General features: G+C 37.5%; 4 protein-coding genes and 1 pseudogene across 11 annotated transcripts; 4 read left to right on the top strand and 1 right to left on the bottom strand.

Moving 5' to 3' along the window:
- Positions 1–644: 644 nt before the first annotated feature.
- On the top strand, positions 645–6128 carry LOC133692316 (uncharacterized). Of its 6 annotated transcripts, XM_062113176.1 has the most exons (12): positions 645–847; positions 1014–1182; positions 1745–1826; positions 1913–1982; positions 2372–2488; positions 2784–3086; positions 3218–3606; positions 3881–3980; positions 4443–4496; positions 4590–4676; positions 5326–5454; positions 5575–6128. In XM_062113176.1, exons 3-12 carry the CDS (start codon positions 1759–1761, stop codon positions 5890–5892), a joined length of 1635 nt encoding a protein of 544 aa, XP_061969160.1. In that variant the 5' UTR covers positions 645–847; positions 1014–1182; positions 1745–1758; the 3' UTR covers positions 5893–6128. The 6 variants fall into 6 exon arrangements, with proteins under 6 accessions (XP_061969160.1, XP_061969161.1, XP_061969158.1 ...); XM_062113177.1 differs by having other exon boundaries at positions 645–1182; positions 1750–1826; XM_062113174.1 differs by lacking the exons at positions 645–847; positions 1014–1182 and adding an exon at positions 1232–1571 and having other exon boundaries at positions 1750–1826.
- Positions 6129–6215: 87 nt separating this feature from the next.
- Positions 6216–8486, top strand: LOC133692317 (AP-1 complex subunit sigma-1-like). Its single transcript, XM_062113178.1, has 6 exons — positions 6216–6502; positions 6733–6819; positions 6968–7059; positions 7142–7250; positions 7385–7420; positions 7840–8486. The coding sequence occupies exons 1-6, from the start codon at positions 6500–6502 to the stop codon at positions 7930–7932; spliced, it is 420 nt and encodes a 139-aa protein (XP_061969162.1). The 5' UTR covers positions 6216–6499; the 3' UTR covers positions 7933–8486.
- Positions 8487–8985: 499 nt separating this feature from the next.
- On the top strand, positions 8986–18096 carry LOC133692315 (tetratricopeptide repeat protein SKI3). 2 transcript variants are annotated; one of them, XM_062113170.1, is made up of 20 exons: positions 8986–9142; positions 9239–9352; positions 9434–9835; positions 9931–9981; positions 10101–10193; positions 10526–10666; positions 10760–10840; positions 11381–11628; positions 11712–11883; positions 12204–12323; positions 12411–12464; positions 12621–12686; positions 12799–13011; positions 13169–13220; positions 13546–13919; positions 14038–14132; positions 14867–15109; positions 15658–16301; positions 16679–16882; positions 17537–18096. In XM_062113170.1, the coding sequence occupies exons 1-20, from the start codon at positions 9131–9133 to the stop codon at positions 17716–17718; spliced, it is 3561 nt and encodes a 1186-aa protein (XP_061969154.1). In that variant the 5' UTR covers positions 8986–9130; the 3' UTR covers positions 17719–18096. The 2 variants fall into 2 exon arrangements, with proteins under 2 accessions (XP_061969154.1, XP_061969155.1); XM_062113171.1 differs by lacking the exon at positions 13546–13919 and having other exon boundaries at positions 13976–14132.
- Positions 18097–18165: 69 nt separating this feature from the next.
- LOC133692732 (protein LYK5-like) lies at positions 18166–20038 on the bottom strand (annotated as a pseudogene).
- A 1469-nt stretch (positions 20039–21507) lies between these two features.
- On the top strand, positions 21508–23592 carry LOC133690598 (uncharacterized). 2 transcript variants are annotated; one of them, XM_062110823.1, is made up of 7 exons: positions 21508–21840; positions 22061–22121; positions 22201–22295; positions 22395–22428; positions 22616–22670; positions 22745–22804; positions 23359–23592. In XM_062110823.1, exons 1-7 carry the CDS (start codon positions 21643–21645, stop codon positions 23465–23467), a joined length of 612 nt encoding a protein of 203 aa, XP_061966807.1. In that variant the 5' UTR covers positions 21508–21642; the 3' UTR covers positions 23468–23592. The 2 variants fall into 2 exon arrangements, with proteins under 2 accessions (XP_061966807.1, XP_061966808.1); XM_062110824.1 differs by having other exon boundaries at positions 21510–21840; positions 22762–22804.
- The last annotated feature ends 482 nt before the right edge of the window (positions 23593–24074 follow it).

Below are 24074 nucleotides of genomic sequence, written 5' to 3'. Positions count from 1 at the left end.
AAAATCATCAAGACATGATTTTTTTTTGTTGCAACTTGTTTTTTGAAATTATAACAAGTTTTTTATTTAGAAAACCTCACTTTTGATTAAAAAAAAAACATATTCTCACAAGAAAAAAGAAGCACAAGAATAAAAAAATTATCTTAAAAACACGTTTTTTACTCAAAAATTCAAATCATTGAGATTTTTTAAAATATTTATTTTAATTATTATAAAATTAAATAAAAATTTATTTTAAATATCGCCTCTCACCGTCAGCGTGCAAAAAGCTCGTTTACATTTTTTATAAAGAGAGAAGAGAGAGTGGCAAGCATTAAGTTAAAGTAAATAAAATATAAGATGGTCAACTCTCCAAGCCATTTATCTAACCTCCTCCTCCTTCTTCTAGTTCCGAGTCCTGACTGCCCCGAGAAAATAAAACAAACAAATATTACTCCCGTACGAAACTGATAGTGATGGCGAAACGAAAAGTAATCAGTGCCCACTGCCCCACTCCCAAAGCAACTGTTGTTCTATATTAAAATATCAGTCATGTGCTACAGGTTAATCATTCATTCAGACTCATAATCTCTCATGACTTTAGAGTGTCGATTGTTTTCCCTTGCGCCAGGTGAGTTAGTGGAGCGTTGACCGATTTCTGTACGTTTGTTAACTACTCCAAATTCATGGGTTACTGTATGTATACATGTTTTCTTCTTTCTGATAGTATGGTTGAGTGTCACACATGAAACATCAACCTGTCATTCTTCTGCTCTGGGCTTGGTGAAGTAGCTGGGGAATACATTCCAGCACCTACCTTGATCATGGGGGGTTGGGTGACCTGAACATAAAAGAGAAAAAAGAGAAGGTCAACTGCTCCTCTTCTGGGCCTGCAAAGTTGCAGTCATCTTGCTCTACTTTCCACTTTCTTCCTAATGATATCATCTCTTGTGATAGATATCTTTTTTAATTAATTAATTAATTTATTTATTTGCAGTAGTAGAACTAATTATTAATGAGCTTTATGTAAACAGGCAGCATGATTAACCTCCTCCTCCTGCTGCTGCTGCTTCTCGCTCCCACTGTGAGGTGTCATCATTCACCAGCTGTTAATGAGTCATAATAATAATTGCTGTTTTTAATGCTCCATTCTACCCCTTTCTTGGTGGTTCCTGTCCCCACTCCCATCTACAGGACAATTCAGTACGTTATGCTGTTCCTTTCATTTCCCTTCCCCTCCCCTCCCCTCCTAACAAATAATATTCACCGACTCCATGACTCACCGTGGGCCGTCCATTTCTTTCTCTCCTTTCGTTGTTTTCTTTAATGCATCGATAGTTGATACTCAAGATCGTTTTTAGGTTACCACATGCGAATTTGTTGTCTTGTCTTGCCGTTAGGCTAGAGGATTTTCTTTTCTTTTTTGTGTAGGACTAGGAGAGAGGTCTTTTGCTTGATTGTTTGTGCTCTCGCTCTTCCTACCAAAATTTATGATGATGGTGATGTGTTATATGCGCTACTTAACTCCCTCCATGCTTTAACTAAAGTTGGAGGCTTCGAATTTATACATCTAAAAAGTTTTTACTGAAAAGGTAATCCTAAGACGACTGCTGCTACTAGTATCACTTCCCTTTACAAAATTCTTCTAGTTTTGTTCAACATATGATCTCATCTTGCACTTTTCATGTATGTCTCTGTTCGTTGCTCTGCTTGCTTCTTTGTTTGCGATTTTCTATAGGCCGGCTAAACTAACTTCTTGCAACAGAGCAGAAACAGTAAATGTCCGGTCCTGATAGGCGCTCTTTCTTTTCTTCTTGTCCCTCTATTTCACCTCCGAGCTCCTCAAGGTTAGTAATCTCTTTAATTCCTGCTATGCCATGCCACCACATTTTGGCCCAAACTCAAAAGACCTTTTAATTTGCTTTATTCGCAGTGTCCCAGACAGTGATATGCTTAACGGAGTGCTAAACATGTCACCCAAACTGTCCTCTCTTTCGAATTCTGTAAGTATCCATCACATGGTGTTTTAATGTTCATTAATCTCACTACTTTGCAATCAATATAGAATCTGTGAATCAGTCATCCTCCTTGCTATTATATCCATGCAAATGTCATTTCACTCCGTGAAGAAGGCTTACAAAATGTTTTTTATTCTAGTTTCACCTCACTTTCCAACACCATCAGAGTGCAATCTTAGGCTCTCTTTATGGAATTGTCCGTGTTAGGAAATTAGGGATCTTATTTTACTCTCAAGACAGAAGTTCTGTCGACTCAGTTACCTTCTAATGTGATTGATGGACCGACTACCTTGTTTACCTATGTCTACAAGATCAAAAGCAGTGCTCATTTCGAAAGTATTACTCATCCATGTATCTTCTTTATATTTTGACAGATTGCAAAGTTGGAGAGCACAGTGTCTCGCGAGGCTTCACTGAATTGGGATTCTGAGAACACAGTGGGTTGTAGTTCCATCATATCTATTCCTAGCGATCACACTCCAACGCCAAAGGTTCAGTATTATATAATCATGTAATGCCAATTTTTAACTGGAATTATGCATATGTGATAATATTAGCAATCCAAACTATATGGTGGAGCGTTATATGCAGGATCGGATATCATAAGAACTAGCCAACGGTGTTTAATTAAAGGGAACAAAAACGAAAAAAAACGAAGAAGTGCTAGAAATGGTTTAATTCTGTTTTGAAATATCTGGTTAGAATCAGCTAATATCTCAAAATGGATGCTGTCTTTTCTTTTTTGCTTATTTTCTTGGATATAATTTTGACCTCGTTTTTCTTCAGTCTTCTGCTGTACTGAGGAAGGAGATTGCAACACTTGAGGCTGAAATATTGCATCTGGAGCGTTATCTTCTTTCACTGTATCGTACAGCTTTCAATGAGCAGCTACCTGCTTTATCAAATGTGACTAAAAACCATTTGCAATACAAGACAGGATCGCCATTAAAAGCTCAATCGCCTCACAACTTAAAAGTACATCAACAGACCGGTGATATTATCCACCATGATCAAAGTTCCCCTGCACATGGTTGGTCAGGACCATATAGTCAGAGTTGCACTGCTAGCTTACAGTCAACATCTACAAGGGTAACTAGCCTGATTACCAGGATCTCTTTAAAACAGCTACGCTGTTCACATCACTTGCACAACTGCATGTGATTTTGCCATAAGATGCAATTTGTGACAATCAAATCGAAATTTCTATTGAGCATTTTCAGGAGCAGAAGAATGTTGATTCTGGTCGTCATAGCCTTGCAGATCACCTCCGTGCTTCTTGCTTGGTTAACGATCTTGGCATTCCTGATAGACTCTCTGAAGACATTGTGAGATGCATATCTTCCATTTACTGCAGACTTTGCAACCCCCTTCATAGCCAATTAGGCTTGGCAGCTTCTCCTACTTCATCCCTGTCATCCTCTAGTATATTTTCCTCTCGCAACCCTTCTGATAACTGGAGTCCGCATTGCAATGGAGATGCTATGTTTCAGCGTCAACTTCAAGGGTTGAAAGGAGAGAGCGGACCATATGATACAATGCTTGAAGTTCTGAACATTTATCTAGATGATGCTAGTTTCAATTATGCTGCCACCATGCTAAAAAATTTCAGGTGGTCAGAATATGCCTTTTCTATCACATTGGTTATCTAAAATGATTGATCATATTAATTGCGTTCTTGGTAGCTTCAAGTTTTTATCTGTTCTATAGGAATTAGCCTGGGGCAACTTGCAATCAAGGGTAGTGGGTTGTTTGGTTAAATCCTTACTGTTGGCTTACAAGGTGGCAGAATGGGTTGAATCATCTGATATTTCACTTCTTTGTAAAGATCAACTTCAGAGGAGTTATTTTCCAAAATTTCTCGCTTACTTTGTATTGCTGTACAGGTCACTGGTTCAAAGGCTTGAGAAGGTGGATCCAAGGAAGTTGAAGCGTGAAGAGAAGCTTGCGTTTTGGATTAACATTCACAATGCCTTGGTCATGCATGTGTGTGGACTAGCAGTTTGAATATTCTTGAACTCTCACTTACAATAAGTAACCTGTAGTATGAAATAGAATAATTTTGTAGATAGAACGAAAGAACAAAAGTGAGTTGCTCATGTGATAGCAAACCATTATTCTTTATAATTTCTTGTAAATAATCCACATCAAATGCCAAAGCTTCCACATGATATGAGCTTGTCTTTTAAACAATCTGAAAGTACAGAAACAACCAGTGGATGATCCATACTTTGCTTTTCGACCCAGATGATAGTGATTCTCATGTCTCATCTAATTGGCTTTATAATTCTCAAGGAACAATCTGTGATAACATGCGTGTTGAATCATCTATACATGTGCAATGACATATCTACCTTTATTCACCCAGCTAGTGTTTTGCACATTGATACCATTATTGCTGTTGTTCTCAATGCATATTAGATGTGTGCTTATGAGGTTTCTTGGCAGGCATATTTAGCATATGGGACACATAATCGGGTGAAAAGTGCATCCATTTTGAAGGTACAGAATGTTGGCATCAGTATACCTATCCTATCTGTTTTTGTCATGAATCTTATTCTGTACTTGTGTCATCATTGTATTCACTTCTTTCAGGCAGCATACAATGTGGGTGGACAATGCATCAATGCGTGCGTTATACAAAGCTCCATCTTGGGTATTCGGTCACACTACTCAGAACCAGTATGTCTTTCACTTTAAAACCTAATAGCAGTTATAGACTAATCATATCCGTGGATGTTCTTGCATATATACTGAGAAGGGGTGTATGATTGTGTTGTGAACGAATAAACAGAGAAATTGTTGGGGAAAAAAATGCATACATAATGGAAAACATCTGGTTACCTGGTGTATGTTCCTCTGTGTTCTTTCAGCTTTTGGCTCCATGGCGTGAATGATCAAAATGCCTTGGTTTAGAGGGTATTAAGGCAACTTTAGGATGGAGGAGGGTGTTACATAAACTGATGTGATGCAGAGTCTTGAAAAGAGATTAAGTTAATAGCATTATCTTATGGTACGCTTGGCTAGTATCTATGGTAGGCCGACAATGTTTTCTTGAAATTTAAATTCAAGACTGTAAAGGAGGTGTCTTGAGCATTTGAACAGTCTGCACTGTGAATTCAAACCAAACAATCCTGATTAAGCATTTGTTTTAGCTGCCTAATGAATGAGCCTAGTCATTTTATTTAAGAAAATAGAGCTTGCAAAGTAAACAGAAAATCTATTCATAGTTATTCTTATTTAAATAAGCAAGATATGTTCTTTGAAATTTTCAATTGTCTTATTTGCGTTTCTTAACCCTCATGAATGCTCTTAACCCTCATGAATGCAGTGGCTACAAGCATTGTTTTCTCCAGGAAGGAAATCTAAGACAGGGAATATCAGACATGTCTATGCCTTGGAATACCCAGAGCCACTCGTTCATTTTGCGCTTTGTTCAGGGGCATATTCTGATCCAGCAGTATGAATAATTCATTTCAAACACATCACAATTTCGTAACTCCATTAATTAGAACAGTTGTATACGTCCAGTCATGGCTGAAGTGAACTGATCATTACAACTTTTGTTTGATCAATTTAGGTTCGAGTTTACACAGCAAAGAGTATCTTTCAGGAACTCAAGGTTGCTAAAGAAGAGTTCATTCAATCCAAAGTTTACGTGCACAAGGAGTCAAAGATTTTCCTACCAAAAATACTCTGGTACTTTGGGAAGGACATGTCAGTAGAAGCTGATGGGGTGATTGAGGTGATAAGTGAGTGCCTGACAGAAGGGCAGCTGAAGGCTATGAGGAAATGCACGAGGGGGAAGACTAACAAGAGCATCCATTGGTTGTCGCAAAGCTCATCCTTTCGGTATGTTATCCATGGAGAATTAGCAAAAGGGAGAACAATGGTCTGATCAAAGAGCGCACTGCCCCTGCCTGTATAATACATATCTGCAAATGATCATTTTTTTCCCCTGAACAAAATAACGAGCGAATGTTGTATAGAAACTAGAAAGTGGTAGCTGGAATTGTAGAGGTGGTTTTGCGAATCTACAATGGAACCACCCGGTAAATTAACGTAAGTGTAATTATTAAGGAAAATTCTATTTTTTTTAAAAAAGAATCATGGTCTGTGTGTGTTTGATTGCAATTAATTAATTAAGAGTGAGCACTAGCAGTATTGACTTTTAAATATATCGGTCGGTTGGGAAATTGGTTGGCTGGCACAAGGCTGTGTTTGGAATGGAATAATTATTGCCTTGACCGGGCTCTCCTCCCTTGTTCCTAGTTAACTCGGAGAGGGACCGATATTCATTCATTTACAAGATGAGTGGAGTGGGAGCCACCTGTTTGGTTGGACCGCCTTTTAACTCCTTTTCTTGAGGAAAGACCCGTTAAAAATGGGCTACGTTCTTGCACACCGTTATTATTATTATTGATCTCAGTTGCTCTACCTATAATCGACAGGGATTGAAATTTAACAGATTCTCTTTGGGTGTTCTGTTCTCTACAAGTTTCACAATGGTAAGGACGACGTTGCTATTATTTTAGAAGAATATTAACGCAATCTGTTTCTGTTTCTTGTTCAATTCTGAATATGCAATTGATCCGTTAGATCGTGTCTATCTTACCTGGAGCGCCATTAATGGAAAGAAAAAACACGAAAAATCGAAGGGTTCAAATGGTATTGAGAGTTTACACAGAGTGCATCTACTACTTGTCTAGGCATTAATTAATTACCTGTTGGTTTCCAGATTCACTTCGTGCTTCTTGTCAGTCGCCAGGGAAAGGTGAGGTTGGCCAAATGGTATTCCCCTTACACTCTGAGTGAAAGATCTAAGGTAACCAGCTATTATATACAATAACTTCTCCTTCGATCGGTAGTGTTATGATAGACATATTGTTTTTTATACATACACGCGCGTTAATTTGAATTAGGTAGTACCGATCATCATGGATGCAAAACTCAATTTGTTAAGGACTGGACAGGTAATTCGAGAGCTGAGTGGCATCATTCTAAATCGGGGTCCCAAGCTTTGCAACTTCGTGGAGTGGAGAGGATTTAGGGTCGTGTATAGAAGGTTATATGTTTCGCAGAATGTTATTATGATCTTAAGACTGTACTGGTAATTGTGATTTATGAAATTAAGCCGATGCGTGCAGGTATGCTGGCCTCTATTTCTGCATGTGTGTTGATGAGAAAGACAACGAACTGGAGGTTCTTGATATCATTCATCATTACGTGGAGATACTGGATCGTTATTTTGGCAGTGTAAGCAAGCCTGCTGGCTGGCTAGGTAGCTAGCTCCTAGCTACCTGGACCCAGTGAATATTTATATACGCATGCATACTATACGTACTAGAAACATTTACTCCTATCCCCTTGTATAATTTCTTAATTATCAGGTTTGTGAATTGGACTTGATCTTCAATTTCCACAAGGTAACATTCTCTTCATCTTCGTTTTTCCTTTTCGTCATAGTTCATTAGAGGTTTGAAATCGTTATCTTTTGTAAAGAAAAAAAAAATCTTTTTAAATAGAATTATGGGTCTGGCATCGTTATAGTTAGAGTTGATTTACAGCTAGTTTGACACTATATTGTTTGTTTTAACTAGCACATTATAGAAGATTCATCTCATCTCATCTCATCTCATCGGTTAAGTGTGTGTTTAGAGATGCGGGCAGGCATGGTTTTCGGTTTGAAAACATGATCACATCATGACAAGTGGTGGTAAATCTTCTGTAATGTGCCAATTAAAACAAAGAAAAGTGTGTGGAGGAGTTGTGCATTCTTAAGCATTCCAAAGCTGAGAGAATAACAAAGGAAATAACACGGCAGAGCGTGCGTGCGTGCATGCAGGCGTATTATATTCTGGACGAAATCTTGGTAGCCGGTGAGCTTCAGGAGTCAAGCAAGAGATCAGTGATACGGGTGGTGTGCACACATGTATAGATGTCCTCCTTGCTTCGATCTCTCACACCATAATAACCCTACATGTTTTGTTCTTGATGAATGAATCTTGAACGCAGGATTCGTTGGTGGAGACGGCCAAGGAGCAGGCCAACTCGTTAAGCAGTGTGATTGCACAAGTTACCAAATAACAGTACAGGACCAATCCTCCCTTTATCAGTAGTACTGTGTTACCATAACATCAGCATAAACCTTTTATTGTCTCCTTATCTATCTTCATTGATATTTGTTTGATTCATACTGCAGTTAATTGATATTTGTTTCGGAAGAAGTTGATCGGTGAGAATATGTGAAGTGCCTTTAGATGCCATCAATTACAGATCTCTTCCACTTCGGATACCACTACCTCCTGCCTTATCATTGCTTGCTTTTAGCTACACTACTTTGGTTCAAGACAGCAAATATGAAAATAATCATGATATGTTCACCTTTTTTTTCTGTTTTAAAATGATAAAAAAATTCCACCAATAAATTCTTTATCTTTATTAGCCAAACACGTAATTTATTTCTTTTTTACACCTTTAATTATACAGTCTCTTGGCAGCATAACTTCTTTTTTTCCCTCTACTTGACACCAATCCTTGTCAGTTGTCACAGTGCTTTTATTTCTTACATGGTATGTTATTTATCTTTCATTTCATTTCGGTTTTTTTTTTTTGTTTTTTACCTGAATCTTTCTTTCTTTTTTATTTTTGGTTTTGCTAACCTAATTCTTTTATTCTCTTTAAAATACATATATTTTATGTTATTTTAAATAAACATTGTAACAAAAAGTAATAATTTATATAAAAAATTATTTCTAAATTAAGAGTAAAATAGTTAACATTGTCAGGTATGTCAAACCATAAAAACTATGATAAATTATAATTAAATTTAATACCCAAGGTATGAATTAAGAAGAGTTTGTTCGTAACACGCTCAAAAATTCGCTTTTTTTTATTTTATTTTTTATCATAACAAACGAAAAAGAAAAGGAAAAAAAAAATCATTTTTCATTAAAAATCGGGCGGGTCTGGATGTTGACGTGGCATAACTATAAAACCTCCTTTCTTTTGTTCTCTCTCGAATATATATTTTTTCCCGTATAGGGTAAGGTACAGGCACAGCGAGTGAAAAGCAAAGAGAGTGAAGAAAGAAGACGAACGTAGCGTAAAGAGGGGTTTAGGGTTTTCCTCCCAAAATGCTGAAATCGGTCTGTATTTGATTAGTCTCTCTCGTACTCCAAGCAGAATTCGAGAAATAATAGTAATTGTAATTAGAACTTGACGGTTGCTTTAATTCGTTTCAGGGAGAAGAACAAGAAGAAGATTTAGAAAAGCAAAGAGCTGCAGTTGTGGAGTTGAGAGAGTTAGAGAAGTCAGTAGAAGCCAATCCTGATGACCCCTCTCTTCGATTCAACCTCGTAATTATCAGTTTTTTCATTTAATTTTCCTACTTGGTCAGAAGCTTTTCAAGAAAATAATGATGCATCGATTGATTGCAGGCAGTGTATTTGTGGGAAAGATGCGAATGCAAGGAGAAGGCAGCAGAACATTTTGTTGTAGCAGTGAAACTGAACCCTCAGAATGCAACTGCTTTCAAATATTTGGGTCATTATTACTACGAGAAGGAGAAGGTCAGGGCTCTCAAATGCTACCAGAGGGCTGTCTCCCTCAACCCAGACGATTCTCAAAGCGGAGATGCACTTTGTGATATTTTGGACCAGACTGGAAAGGAGACCCTGGAGCTCTCTCTCTGCACTGAAGCCTCTCAAAAATCACCAAGAGCCTTTTGGGCTTTCAGGAGACTGGGTTACATTCACCTCCACCATAATAGATGCTCTGAAGCTGTTCATACTCTTCAGCATGCCATTCGAGGTTTTCCCACCTCTCCTGATTTATGGGAAGTATGTTCCTCTTCCACACCCAGTCTTTTTCTTCCTTTTCAGTTTACCTGCTTTTCCTTACCATTATATTTAATATCGTTTTTCTATCTATAAAGGCTTTGGGTCTTGCTTACCAGAAACTTGGCATGTATACTGCTGCTACTAAGGTACGCTTCCTCTTTGTACCCTTCTCCTACTGTTTGACTCTACACTCTTGTGATTTCATTTTCAAATTAATAATGCCCGTAATCACTGACTGTCCTACTCGCCACAACAATTTAACCAGTCTTATGGACGAGCCATTGAGTTGGAGGATAGGAGAGTTTTTGCTCTCATTCAAAGTGGAAATATCTTCTTGACGCTCGGAAATTTCCGAAAGGTACTCTTCCTTTGTTTAATTTTCAATACCTGAACTACTGAGGTTTCACAGTGCTCGGTTTCTTATGTTCATATAAGTACGTTTCCACAGCTGGAGAATGAACACGCATAGACCTTTCAACTTGATGGCTTATTACATCTTTTATTAGAATAGAATGCGCTGAGGCATTATTTTTGCATGCATTTATTTCTTAATAAAACATATCATTAATTATATCTAATCATGCTTGTGAGAAAAGACGTGTCTCATTTATGTGTCTCCTTCAATACAAAATTCCTTTATTTATTTGGAGGTAATTGATGATATGTGATAATGTGGTCTTCTGCAAAAAGGGAGTTGAGCAGTTTCAGCGAGCTTTGGAGATCTCACCTCAAAATGTGTCTGCAAACTATGGGTTAGCTTCTGGACTCCTTGCTTGGTCAAAGGAATGTATGAATATGGGTGCATTTAGGTGGGGAGCTTCATTGTTAGAGGTTGGTCAGCATGACTTCAAATAATCGCATCTCGGACATTTTTGTGATGTCAATATGAAAATATCTAACTTTTGGTTCCTAAAACGACCACAGGATGCGTGCAAGGTTGCCGATAAAATTGCTCAGCTGGCTGGAAATTTTTCATGTATCTGGAAATTGCATGGTGACATTCAGGTGAGCCTCTCTAAACTTCACCAGTCTCCGCCTCTTTAATGCCTCAACTGTTCAATAATACTTACTTCGTTCATATTTACTGATTTCAAATTTAAATACCACTAATTTCTGGCCTCTGACCAAGTAAAAATGAAAGATGGACTTTTTTCATTAGAGTAATTTAAAGTTTGAATTTACTAGTTTGAGATGTGTGCAAACTGTTTGGCTTTAAATTCTGAATTCACCAACATCTTTCATTGTTATATATTTTTGTTTGGTAGTGGTATCGTTGTTGTGAATGTAGTTCTGCCCACCTCTGCTAATGCATTGCTTGTTGTTGAGTAAGAGAATGATGATACCTTTTATGGAATTTCCTGGGAAGTAGAGCGTGGGAGAGGAGGATAGGCTATTTGAATTAGTCTCTTGTCATTTGTTTTGTTAAAGAACTTTTGCACATGCTGTTTTTGGTAAAATACATTTGCAATGTGTTTTGCACCCTAATTCAATATCCAGGTTTGTTTACCAAATTTAATAATTCAGGCATGTCTCTTTCCTTGCTAGCTTAACTACGCAAAGTGTTTTCCATGGATGGAAGATGACCAGAGTGTAGAATTTGATGTTGAGACTTTCCATGCTTCCATCCTTACCTGGAAGCAAACTTGCTATTTGGCCTCCACATTTGCCAAAAGGTCGTACCAACGTGCTCTGCACTTGGCTCCATGGCAAGCTAACCTTTATATTGACATTGGAATTGCTTCAGATCTCATTTCTTCTACGAATGAGAATTATGGGCACGACCAGCATCCTTGGTATGATTTGGGTTTATATTGTTTTGTTTATCTTCTATTCTTACCATAAATTTTATCTCTGAACTTACTATTGTTTTCACCAGGCAGCTATCGGAAAAGATGGTTCTGGGGGCCTTGTTACTCGAGGGTGACAATTATGAGTTCTGGGTGGCACTGGGATGTTTATCTGGTCATAATGCCTTGAGACAGCATGCCTTGATCAGGGGATTGCAATTGGATGTCTCCTTAGCTGTTGCTTGGGCATATCTTGGGAAGGTACTTGCATAAATCTCATAATTAGATCCCCCCTCTCCGCTCTTTTTCTCATGTGGTTCCATTATCATGTTTGGACTTTACTTCTTTTCTAATAAAACATACTGTTACACTCATGAAACCATTTTGTTGCCTTGTACATGCTACATTAGCCTGACTCTGGAGTTACAAACATTCCCATAGTTTTGCACTTGCCTGAATGCCATGTGAATTCCCCAGCTCAGGGCCTTTGGCACAATTGGCATTATAAATACAGAAAAATCTTGATATATATGATACTGGTGGCGATGTCAAAAAAATTCCTAAATTCCTGGTCTATACAGCTTTACAGAGAAGAAGGAGAGAAGAACTTGGCAAGGTTGGCATTTGATTGCAGCAGAAGTATAGATCCTTCACTTTCATTGCCATGGGCAGGCATGTCAGCTGATAGTCAAATTAGGCAGGTTCCTAAATTGTATAGTATTAAATGCATGGTTTTATGGTGATATAAATCCCTACGTAACACAAATGGTGCATTGTAATTCAGGGAGTTGACACCAGAGGAGGCTTTCGAGAGCTGTTCACGAGCTGTGCAGATACTTCCTGTAAACATCTAATAATTTTATGCTCTTTGAATATGCTTTAAGAGAAAGGAATTTTGCATTTAATGTATGAGTTGCACATCCTTTAATGCTACTTGGTTATGGTGCTTATCTCATTGCAGTGGCATGATCTTTTCAAATCATTGCTTTGATTAACAGGTCGCGGAGTTCCAAATTGGTCTTGCTAAACTTGCTTTTATTTCAGGGAGCCTTGCGTCTTCACAGGTACTATAATTTATAATTACACATGAGAAATTTGCCTCTTTTGAAGAAATATGTTTTCATCTGTATTTCAAATCAACTGGGCAACTTGCTTAGGAAGCTGTCGCTTCTACAGGTTTTTGGAGCCATCCGGCAGGCAGTCCAGAAAGCCCCTCACTATCCCGAAACTCATAACTTGCATGGTCTAGTTTGTGAGGCACGATCTGAGTATCAGGCTGCTATTACTTCATTTCGTCTAGCACGCTGTGCAATCAACATTTCTTCAGGTGACACATCAAAATCTCGTTTCCAAGAGATAGCAGTTAATTTGGCACGATCTCTGAGTAAGGTAATTTATATTTCTGCTTGTATTTTTGGACTTGGTTTGTTGACCTGTAAAAGTATTTACATCTTATTCAAAGGTTTCTTGCTTTGTGCATGATGTGAGTAAATTTTGTGATTATATTTTTTTCCCTTTCTTTAGCAAAAGCCTTTATTTGGTGCAGGCTGGGTATGCTGCTGATGCTGTACAAGAATGTGAAAGTTTGAGAAAAAAAGGTTCGGTTCTGGTTAACATTTATGTACTTGTATTTATTTTCTTTTATTTTGCTTAATTTAGTATCTTATGCAAGAAAGGAGTGAAGTGATGTATGGCTTCAACATCGTTAATGCTTTTAATAACATATATGAATTCTCCTAACTTTTATAATTTATGGCCAAGTTAAAAGTGTGAAACAATAGCAGTTTCAGTAAACAATAAGCGTAATGAGAAGCCTCTTTTTATGAGATCCCTGTTAGCAATCTTAGATTGTTTATTTAATGTGATCATACTGTTGAATTAAACCCTGGACCTTTTTATGTGATCAGTTTTTATTTGTTTAAGGTATGCTTGATTCAGAAGGTATGCAGATATATGCTTTCTGTTTATGGCAACTTGGTGAGAATGACCATGCGCTCTCTGTGGTAAGAAATCTGGCTTCCAGTGTTTCAGCAATGGAACAAGCACTTGCAGCATCTTCTGTTAGTTTTATCTGCAGAATGCTGTATTACATTTCTGGACTGGATTTGGCAGTTTCCAGCATTCTGAAAATGCCAAAAGAATTTCTCCAGAGTACAAAAGTCTGGATTGTAGCATCTGCCATTCATGCTCTTGATCACAGTAATCGGCTTGCACAGGCTGTTTCAAGCAGTCACTACTCTCTTTTATCCCATGATGAGATCATTGAAATACACTATTTAACAGCTCTTGCTAAGCTGGTAAATTTTTTATTTTCTTTGCTGCTACTTGAACATCTGATGTTATATTTGAACAGGGAGTTGCTTGTTTTGGGCTATGCCATTTACCGGTGCATACTTATGTCGGTGGGCTGTGCAGGTTAAACATGGATCAGATTATTGCCTTGGATTTCAGAGTGGAATTAGCCACATTAAAAAAGCTCTTCACAGTTACCCCAATAGTAATTTGCTTAGGTAGATATTGAAACAACTACTGTGCATTATCTTTTAAGATATTTCAAGAACTCTAGTTTATGCTGTTGTTGTCTGTTCTCCTGTGCAAACTACATTTAGATTTAAGCTATTTGGCTGAAACCTAATGATCAAATATCCATCTGTGATACATATATTGAGTTTATTACTACTTTTCATGAATGGAATATTTGGTTATCTAAAGAAAATTTTGAATTTATAATATTTTCTAATAATATTGAGTTTATTAAAGTCTAATAAATTTTGTCAGTGTCCACATTCTAGTATGTACAATGGTCCGTATGCATGAATTTGGTAATAAAAGCAACAATTTCTTTTATTCCGATTATGTGTCATAGATTCTACATTATGATTTCCTTGTTGTTTCATATGTGAACTCAGTCTCACAAGTTAGAGCATATTCCACACGTAATTGGTTTCCCCATCATTCAGTTTGTGTAAAATAATTTTTATATTTTTGGAAATTTTGGAAACTGACAAAATTTTGCAATTTTCCTTGATTGCATAGAATTTTTGGAAATTCATTATATTGTGTTCGGTTTGATTTCTCATTGTCAAATTAGCTATATACTTTTATGCATCATGGACATCTTTCCTAATTTTATCTACCTAAACATTTTGAAGGTTGATGAATGTTATGATTGCTTATCCAAGCTTCAGCAAGCAGTATCATTAGTTATAATTTTTTTGTATCCTTGTTGTACCTCTCTCAACAGGAATCTACTCGGTCATCTTTTGCTATCATGTGAAGAATGGAAAGAAACTCATGTAGCTAGTAGGTGCTGCGTCACAGAAGCTCCTAACTGTGCAAGCAAACAAGGTTTAAAGTCAGGATGTGAAATTCTTGGTGCTGGGGCAGTTGCTTGCTATGCAATTGGCAATAAAGATCCAAAATTTTCTTACCCAGCATGTGGTTATCAATGCCTTAATGGACCTGCAGCTGTCCAAGAACTTCAGAAGTATAGTAACTGTTCTGTGTCATTCTTATAATACGATTCTCTGTTTTCAATAATCGATCATTGTACTTGATGAAGGTTGAAAACAAAATCATTAACTTTTTCAACTTTTCATATTGTTGTGGCTTTTTGGAAAATATACAGTGCTGTTTCCTACATGCACAGACTGGAGGAGTTTGTTCCCCTCCTAAAAGAAATACACATGTAGTTTTTATTCATCAAATAAGCATTCTCCTGTGTTCAGGAAATGAATTTAGATCAGTGAATTGATAGAACATGTCTAAAGAAAAATATAAATAGAAAGGAATAAGGACAGATAATATATCAACCAAGTTACATTTCAAGAAGTGGATGCAATTCAAAGTCGCCTGCCTTCAAAATTTAATGTCCGGTTCCACCACCATGCATGCATGTGTATTGTTTTGTGCTTGTGTTGGTGGTGACTTGCATAAATTGTGTGATTTGATAGATTCCTTTATAAAAATATGCTTTAACCCATTTATTTTGTATTGGAATGAGTAAACACTCCTGTTTTTGTTTTCAATGTGCAGATACATGCGCCAAGAACCTTGGAACCATAGGGCTCAATACTTGCTTATACTTAATCTTCTACAGAAGGCTCGGGAAGAGAGATTCCCTAGCAAAATTTGTGCCATACTTGAGCGTTTAATTTTGGTGGCGCTTTCCAATGAGTTCTATTCAAGAGAAAGCATGTCTTATCAATATCAAAAGTTTCAGCTTTTGCTTTGTGCTTCTGAGATCAGTTTGCAAGGTGGAAATATAGCAGGCTGTATCAAACATGCTAAAAATGCTTCCTCACTTTTGCTTCCTAATAACTACCTGTTTTTTGGACACTTGCTGCTATGTCGTGCCTATGCTGCAGTGGATGATTATACAAGCCTCCAGCAACAGTATATAAGATGCCTAGAACTGAAGACAGATTATAATATAGGGTGGATGTGTCTTAAAATTATTGAATCTCTGTATAATGTGGAAAGTGATTCAAAAATCTCAGTGTTGAGCCTCAAGGAATGCTCGAAAGAGTGGAAGAATTCATGGAATATGTGGATAGCTGTATTTAATTTGGTTCTGGGATTAATATCTTTATGGAAGGAGGAGTACTTTTCAGCTGAAGAATCCCTTGTGCAAGCTTGTTCGCTGGCCAGTTCTGAGAGCTGCCTTTTTCTCTGCCATGGTATTCATCAATTAGATTGAGTTTTTGGCGGTCTATTACATTAATGCATCATGTTGAAAATTCCCTTAAGACAGAAAATGCTGTGAACTTTTATTTAGTAAACTTGTCTTTTGCTTATTAGATATTTGGGTGAGTTGGTTATTTATTGACTTATATGGATCACACTTAGCTGAAATTGTCCTGATTACTTCTGCATTTTTGTCGGCTTATTATGAAATAACCCCACAATGTTAAAAGTTCTTGGGTGTCTTGATAGGGATGGCTGGTGCATTTATAACAAATTTTCAAAATTGTCAAAGAAATTAACCATAATGATTAAATATTTTTGGTTTGTTTCCTTTAATTTTTCCTTGTAATTGAATCATTAATGCTTTCAGGTGTAGCATGTATAAAGCTTGCCAGACAGTTTTGTAGCTCTGATTACTTATCTCTTGCTGTAAGTAGCCTCACCAGTGCTCATGCGACTTCTACCATCCCCTTGCCTATTGTATCGTTACTGTTAGCACAAGCAGAAGGGAGCCTTGGCTCAAAGCAAAATTGGGAGAAGAACCTCCGCTTTGAATGGTATTCTTGGCCACCAGGTATGAACTGTTTAAGATACTGAATATCTTTTTGTTATTTACATAATTCTGAAATGCCAATTTTCTTGCTAGTTCATTTTGCAACAAATGGCACTGCTATTAGTAGTGTACTGGTGCTAGAATTCCACCATGTCCAAACTTTTTGAAATGCATTACAGAAGGCTATAAAGTGCAATCGAAATGGAAATGTATCTGATATATAGTGGGTGATAGTTTGGTTTTCATCTCTCAAATAAATATGCATACCAATGCACCATGTGACGACTTCTAATGGTTGCCTTTTGATATAAATTTGAACACATTTTAGCATTGGTTACAAAGTCACGATCAGCATTTGTGTACATTTGGAAACTTTACCCGGCATTTCAATCTGTTTCAACCATTCCAGATAAGAAGATTGTTTAGTTGTTTAACAACATGCATACCTATTCAAGATTTTGAATTGCCAAACACTATATTCGTTCCCATCAAAAGATTATGGATCAGAAGGCCCAGTTAGATTGATATGGTCACTTGCTGTGTATCTGGTGGTAGTTGCATATTATTTCCGAGTGCTGATTAATCAACTGTTAGTGGGTGTCTAACACACACACACACACACACACACACACCTGCATATACATGGTTATTCTGATATGCTTCATGTTTTTAAAGAAATGAGACCTGCAGAACTCTTCTTTCAAATGCATTTGCTTTCAATACAACCAGAAGCTGGGTTTAAAACTCCATCCACGGTGGAATTATGTCAAAGCCCACTTAAATGGGTTCTTCGGGCAATCCATACAAATCCGTCTTCTTTGAGATATTGGAACATCCTGCGTAAGCTTATGGAATGAGATGCACGCTCCTCCAAGATGCACGATTGGAAAAGATGGCAGAGTGGCAAAATCCTTCTCTCATATCATATGGCGTCACCAACTTTTGACAATTATATGAATTACCATCACTGATTGAATTGTCTGTAAATTATGATATCATGCTGTTTCCTTCCGGTTTAAAAACCCAATGATTGTAATGTACTTTACATGTTGGAACCTCAAAGTTGGATTCTAGTCACCGGAGAAGCTCAAGAGGGGCCATTATAAATCGTACTGTTGGTAATGGGGATCCATTTTTCGGAAATGTTTTTGGAACAACATTGTATACACAGCTTGTAAGACGACAGTGACAATGACGTTCATGGTGTGTTAAGAAAGCAGTGTTTCACTTGTGCAGTTGCATGTCTGATAAAACATTTTAGTTAATACGTTGGCATGAAATGTGCTGTTGTTGATCTAGCTTCCCTAGCCTAAAGACGTTGAGCGATCAAGCTCATCGGATGGATCCCAGTCGAATGAAGACGAGAGGAACTTGGACAATATCATGAAAACTTGAGTTATTGAAGCTCTTGTATTGAGATCATGATAGACACAGCTTTTAGCCTGCTGGGCTATTGGGAAGGCTAGATCCAAGGGGTATACGAATCCAGAGAGTCTCTCTCTCACGTTGTCTACCTCAAGCACACGCACTCTCGTTACAGAGAGCAACTCATCACCTGAACTCTTTTCAATAGCGGCTGCAGCTGCTTCCTTCCCAGATAAGAGCTCCAACAAAACAACCCCGGATGCAAGAACATCTAATTTCGGGGCGGACTCCATTTTTGATGTATTCAAGGGGCCATACAACTTTGAGTACCCACTATCGTGCCTTGTAGATTGAAATCCACCATCTTGGTCATTTTCCAGAGTTATTTCCAGCCCGAAATCAGCAAGCTTGGCTCTCAAATTGGCATCCAAAAGAATATTGCTGGTCTTCAAGTTTTTCTGGATATAGGGAGGGTTGGTGTAGTTGGTAAGGTAATTGAGGGCATTAGCCACGTCGTAGGCAATCTGAATATCTGCTTCCATGCAAGGCTTCGGTATTTGTTGTTACATAGAAGCCAATCAGCGAGAGAGCCATTCTCTGTGAACTGATAAACAAGGTGAGTGTTGACCTCATGTACGCAGAAACCAGAGAGCCTAATGACGTTGGAGTTATTGATCATCTTCAAAATGTCAATCTCGTTAGAGACATCCCCTTTCATGACCCTGACAGCAGTTGTATCGCCCTTAAAAGATTGGCAGTGTGTTGGGTTTTGAAGTGGAGACAGGCTTGTACTGAGAGATTTGCGGTACCAAAACAGAAATCCAAAGATTGCAAATACAAGAACGAGCAAATCAGCACCTATCCCAACACCCGCATGCACCCGATTGTGATCGGAAGAGCTGGGCAGGGCAATGGGAGTCTGCGAGGTAGGGCAAGCGGAGGGACTGCCGATATGTTCAATTTTGGTGGTCTCAGCGGTCAAAGGAACCAGAAGTGAAGGGGAAAATGACACTGGAGGACGACAGCATGTTTGCGTCAAACAGCCTCTGATGGTCGACACCGAACAACCGGGGATTGTAACTCGTAAGGGATGGAATTGTCTAGTTGACCATGTAGGTGAGCAAGTATTTAACCCCTAAAGCATTCTGGTTGGAAGTTGGGCAAGCACACCTCAGGGGTTTCTGGAGAATGAGTCCCGCGGTCAGATTTAGAAAAACATAGGGGTTCTGAGATATCGAGGACTGGCAAGTGGTGAGGCCTTGGTAGGTGTTGTTGGCCACCGTGAAGTTTCGTATCCGTGCTTGAGTGTGTAGTTGACGTTGTGCTGGTAATATTGACGGGCATAACAGGAGCAGTTGACGGGAACCACGACCTGGGAGGTGGTGGGAATGGAGGCATTTTCGGAGGAGATGTGATTGATGGAGGCGATAAGAGTGGCTGCTTGTGGGACGCCTAAAAGTTTGGCAATAAGGGAAAGAGAGTCATAGGGAGTCATAGATCGGAAGGTGATGTAAGATTGGCACGAAGATTTTACCCCGTTGCACACAAATCGTTTGGTTGTGTTTTCGAAACTGTCGCAGTTCAGTTCTCATACTGCTCATAAAGGCAGCCGCAGCCGCTTTAAAAACAAAAATTAGTGTAGTTAATGCTGATATTATTCCATATTAGGAATTTAGTTTTAATTAACATATAAATTGATTCGAGAATTCTTTTTATTATATATATTGAATAAGGCTTTTGCTGTAGTATAGTTAGCTGATATTATTCCATATTTAGACACGAATATATTTCCTGACAAACAAAACTTTCCATGTTCTGGAGCTTAAAGAATTTTCAGTTCCTGGAAGTCGACCCTTGGGGATAAGGAAATTCTTGGAGGGGGAGGGAATGACGAGGACCAAGGTAGTGGGATGCTAAAGAATGCCATAATAGAGCGAGCAAGAAGGGTGAGAGTGAAGCGAGGGAAAGCTAATAAAAAAGAAAAACATAAAAATAAAACTGCTCTGAATAAAAAAAAATATATTACTAAGTACAGATATAATACTATTATTCTATACAACTAAAAAAAAATAAGTAAATTTTATTGCAATAAAATAGCGTCATATTATGTAAAAGAAAAGATAATCGAAAAAGAATCATTCGGTCCTTTTTATGATATTTGTTTGCACGTCGATTTTTTCTTTTTTTCTTCTGTAGTCCTCATTTATTGTATTTAATTATTTTTAACATTTTCATATCTGACATTATTTTTTTATTGATGATGGGTGCCATGGCATCCCGAACACAAGCTGAATAAAAAAAAAAGTGATGGTAGAAGGGTAAAATTATAGATCTTGAAGGGTCAATTTCAGAATTTTCTTTAGTGAGACAATGATTGCGTTTCTAAAAAATTTGATTTTTTGTTTTGCTAAAATTTAATATGATTTGTATATTTTGGATTGTTTTGATGTGCTGATATCAAAAATAATTTTTTAAAAATAAAAAAACATCATTGACATGTATTTTGACACGAAAAATTATTTAAAAAGCACCCACAATTACACTACAAAACACGCTCTAAGGTTTTAGAGTTTTGGGATTTTAAAAGGATGATAATAAATACTGAAGAGGAAAGAGAGAGAAGTCTTTTTCTTCCCCCCGTTTTGTTTGTGTTTTGGAAAGGTACGAGCGGGGGCGCTGCTGGAAAGTGAGGGAGGGGGGGAGAATGAGAACTTTTATATATTTTTTTGTATTTTTTTAATTTCTTGAAAATATATTGTAAAATATGAAACAAAATGAGTGTTTATAAAATTTAGTGATTTATTATATTTCATAGATGCCGCGTGCTTATGACATGATTGTGTATTGTCATAGGTTTGTAGAAAAAATAAAAAAATTATATGAAAAAAATTTATTGTATTCCACAATGTTTTAAAAGAAAAAACTACAAAACTAAATTCTTAACCAATTTAATATTTAAAAAAATAAAATTAACAAAGAAAATTTTAAAAACAATTATAAATAAATAAATAAATAAAAACTATATAGAAAAATACTATAACAATCTATAGTATTTCATGAAAAAAATATACCTTTGTAATTTTTTATTAGTTTAATATTAAAAATAATAAAAATAATAAATACAATATTTTTAAATAAAAACAACCACAGAAACAGGCTCCCAATTTTGGGCTCTTCTTCTGGCATCAGAAACCAACCTTGTGGCTGGCTACTGTCTTGAGGAGGACTGAAGTGGGCTTTCTCCGACCAAGAAATATTTATATTGTATTAACATCATTTTTAAATAAAGTGAAGTGAAGGACAACAGCCACAGAAGCAGGCTCCAAACTTGGGCTCTTCTTCTGGCATCAGAAACCAACTCTGTGGCTTTCCAGTCTGTCTTGAGGGGGACTGAAGTGGGCTTTCTTCAACCAACCATGTCCTCCATCTCTTCTTCAATGCTTTTCTCCTCCTCGCCTCGTCCTCCTCCTCCGCCTCAGGTGCTTCGTGTCAGCTCGCTCTACACAGCAAAGCCTTCCTTCTCCGATTCCATGGCTACCTCTGCTCCCAAGTGGGCCCAGAAGACTATTACTCTGCCCCCACACCGCCGTGGCTGTCATCTTATTACCCCAAAGGTTTCTTCTTCTCTTCGCATCGAGATTTTTTAGTTGGATTCAAGAGAGATTTCTTTTTGATGAGGATACTAGCTAGTATATTCAATTAATGAAAAAAATTAAAATTTGTTTAGTTTTGTTTCTTTACCTACCGCTACTAACAAGAACAACAACAATAATATAGGCATGCTTATACTTTCCAATTAACTAATTGATTTTCCCTTATTATTATAAAACATAGATACTGAATGAAATTGGGAGTGACTTGTCAGAATTCAAGTGCGGCCTTGCTCATCTCTTCTGTAAGTGAAAAAAGCCTTATTTTTTGTTTTATTATTCATTGTTTCGATGATGTATGTCTAATGAATATTTCTATTTTAGTGCATCACACAAGCGCCTCTCTTACTATCAATGAGAATTACGACTCTGATGTCCGAGATGACACCGAGACTTTCCTCAACAAAATTGTTCCTGAGGTAAACACCTCCCCCACCTTTTCCTTTCTCTTTCATTTACCAACAAGATTCAGTCTTTGGACTCTCCTTCTTACTTTCCTTTATTTCCTATGTTTTCAGGGAAGATCTGCTCCTTGGAAGCATACCCTCGAAGGTCAGTGTTTCTGTTTGTCCTCAATTTTTAAATGCAATGAATTTTCTTTTTATTAATTCCCTCGTCCAGCAACTAAATAGATATAGAAGAGGGATTGTGAAAGTACTACTATTTATGTTTCTGATCTCGTCTAATTTGAAATTTATCCCCCTATACTAATCAATCTCTGCATTTAACACTTTTGCAGGTCCAGATGACATGCCGGCACACATTAAATCATCAATGTTCGGATGTTCCCTAACGTGCGAATACTTGCTACTCATACTTTATTTACTTCTGTTTTTTTTTTTATATATATATTCTATCATTTTCGTAGTTTCTATTCCTGTGCAGGATTCCAATCACTGATGGAAAGCTTAATATGGGCACTTGGCAGGTTTGTGAACATCCTTTCTTTTGGATTCCTTGGAATTGTGTCATGATCACGAGCTGATGCTTGGTCATGTACATGCATTATTAACAGATGTTTTCCATTTTAATTATAAATAATAGGTAGTCTGAATGCTTCAATTGCACAAGTAGTTGTTGATGCTCAGCTTCCTCTTCTTGTTTTGTTTGATAAGAAATGCTTAGCTTTTTGTTGCCACACTGGTATTCGTTGGTTTATACTTCATATGGTTATAGAACGACCATTATTGAGAATAATATGTTGTGCTGAACCAGTACATCAAATTAATGTTTTGGAATGTTTTGAAAGCATGTAGAAGGGAACATCTTTTTTTAGGAATTGAGGTATCTTTTCCTTTTCTTTCAATTAAGAAAGAAATTGCTTGGAATTGAGATATCTTATTAACTAGGCTTTCCAATGTTAACGAATACTAGGTAATTTGAGGCTGTAATAGTGTGCATTGACCTCCACACATTTTATCTCTAACATTGCAGTACAGTATTGATAACAATTCCCTTCTTATATTTACTGTTCTGGTTCAGGGAATATGGCTATGTGAGCACCGGGACCACCCTACTGCGCGTAAAGTTGTGGTTACCCTTAATGGAATATGAGGAGCTAGTATTTGGCTTTTGTGTGTTTGTAACTTAAGATGATGTTGTGGCAGATTATCGTGCCTGTTTCACATTTTAACGGGACATACTTGCGTTGTTATGTTCCTGGACTTGGCGTTCTGATGACTTTGAGCATATTAAAAACTAGATTCATAGAATAAATTATATTGTTACAGCTACAAGATAAAATCCCAATAGCTTGTGCGCCCCATGTATTTGGATTTTTAAGATGCAACTGCTGATGAATGAAATGCATACCAAAAAAAGGTTTGCTTCCCATCAACACGATAGCAGCAGGATGTCATCATTCTATGTTAAGTCAGTGCTGGAGTATCATTTTTAGGGTGATACGAGCCATCTTTTACAAGCCAACAGCTACAATCGAGCAGAATTGAACGCAGCCACAATAGAAAAACAAAGGATCTTCTTGATCCCCAAGCCACTGGAAAATCCCAGCGACGCTGCTCCAGAGGAGTCTGAACAAACCCAAAGGAGACCCAATCTGAATGAAACCCAGCTCGCCCAGACCCCATAAGAAAACTGAGAGAGAGGCGTAAATGACCCCTCTCAATCAGCAGGAACATAAGAAGCATCGCCAACCGAAGCCCATAGAAAAGAAAGCGAATTCCAGCCGAAACCTGCCA

The sequence above is a fragment of the Populus nigra genome, chromosome 4, assembly GCF_951802175.1.
Source record: "Populus nigra chromosome 4, ddPopNigr1.1, whole genome shotgun sequence".
Taxonomy (NCBI): Eukaryota; Viridiplantae; Streptophyta; class Magnoliopsida; order Malpighiales; family Salicaceae; genus Populus; species Populus nigra.
The sequence above is the reverse complement of the archived record's forward strand: the minus strand, read 5'-3'. Positions and strand labels throughout refer to the sequence as shown.

Bases quoted from the DNA above. Each gene is read 5' to 3' on its own strand.
- LOC133692316 (XM_062113176.1), top strand. From the start codon at position 1,759: ATGTCCGGTCCTGATAGGCGCTCTTTCTTTTCTTCTTGTCCCTCTATT. The intron at 1,827-1,912 runs GTTAGTAATCTC...CTTTATTCGCAG, and splicing joins TCACCTCCGAGCTCCTCAAG to TGTCCCAGACAGTGATATGC. The intron at 3,087-3,217 runs GTAACTAGCCTG...GAGCATTTTCAG, and splicing joins TACAGTCAACATCTACAAGG to GAGCAGAAGAATGTTGATTC.
- LOC133692317 (XM_062113178.1), top strand. The intron at 7,251-7,384 runs GTAAGCAAGCCT...CTTAATTATCAG, and splicing joins TGGATCGTTATTTTGGCAGT to GTTTGTGAATTGGACTTGAT. The intron at 7,421-7,839 runs GTAACATTCTCT...GCGTGCATGCAG, and splicing joins TGATCTTCAATTTCCACAAG to GCGTATTATATTCTGGACGA.
- LOC133692315 (XM_062113170.1), top strand. The intron at 10,194-10,525 runs GTACTCTTCCTT...TTCTGCAAAAAG, and splicing joins CGCTCGGAAATTTCCGAAAG to GGAGTTGAGCAGTTTCAGCG. The intron at 12,687-12,798 runs GTACTATAATTT...TCGCTTCTACAG, and splicing joins GGAGCCTTGCGTCTTCACAG to GTTTTTGGAGCCATCCGGCA.
- LOC133690598 (XM_062110823.1), top strand. From the start codon at position 21,643: ATGTCCTCCATCTCTTCTTCAATGCTTTTCTCCTCCTCGCCTCGTCCT. The intron at 22,122-22,200 runs GTAAGTGAAAAA...TTTCTATTTTAG, and splicing joins CGGCCTTGCTCATCTCTTCT to TGCATCACACAAGCGCCTCT. The intron at 22,805-23,358 runs GTTTGTGAACAT...GTTCTGGTTCAG, and splicing joins TTAATATGGGCACTTGGCAG to GGAATATGGCTATGTGAGCA.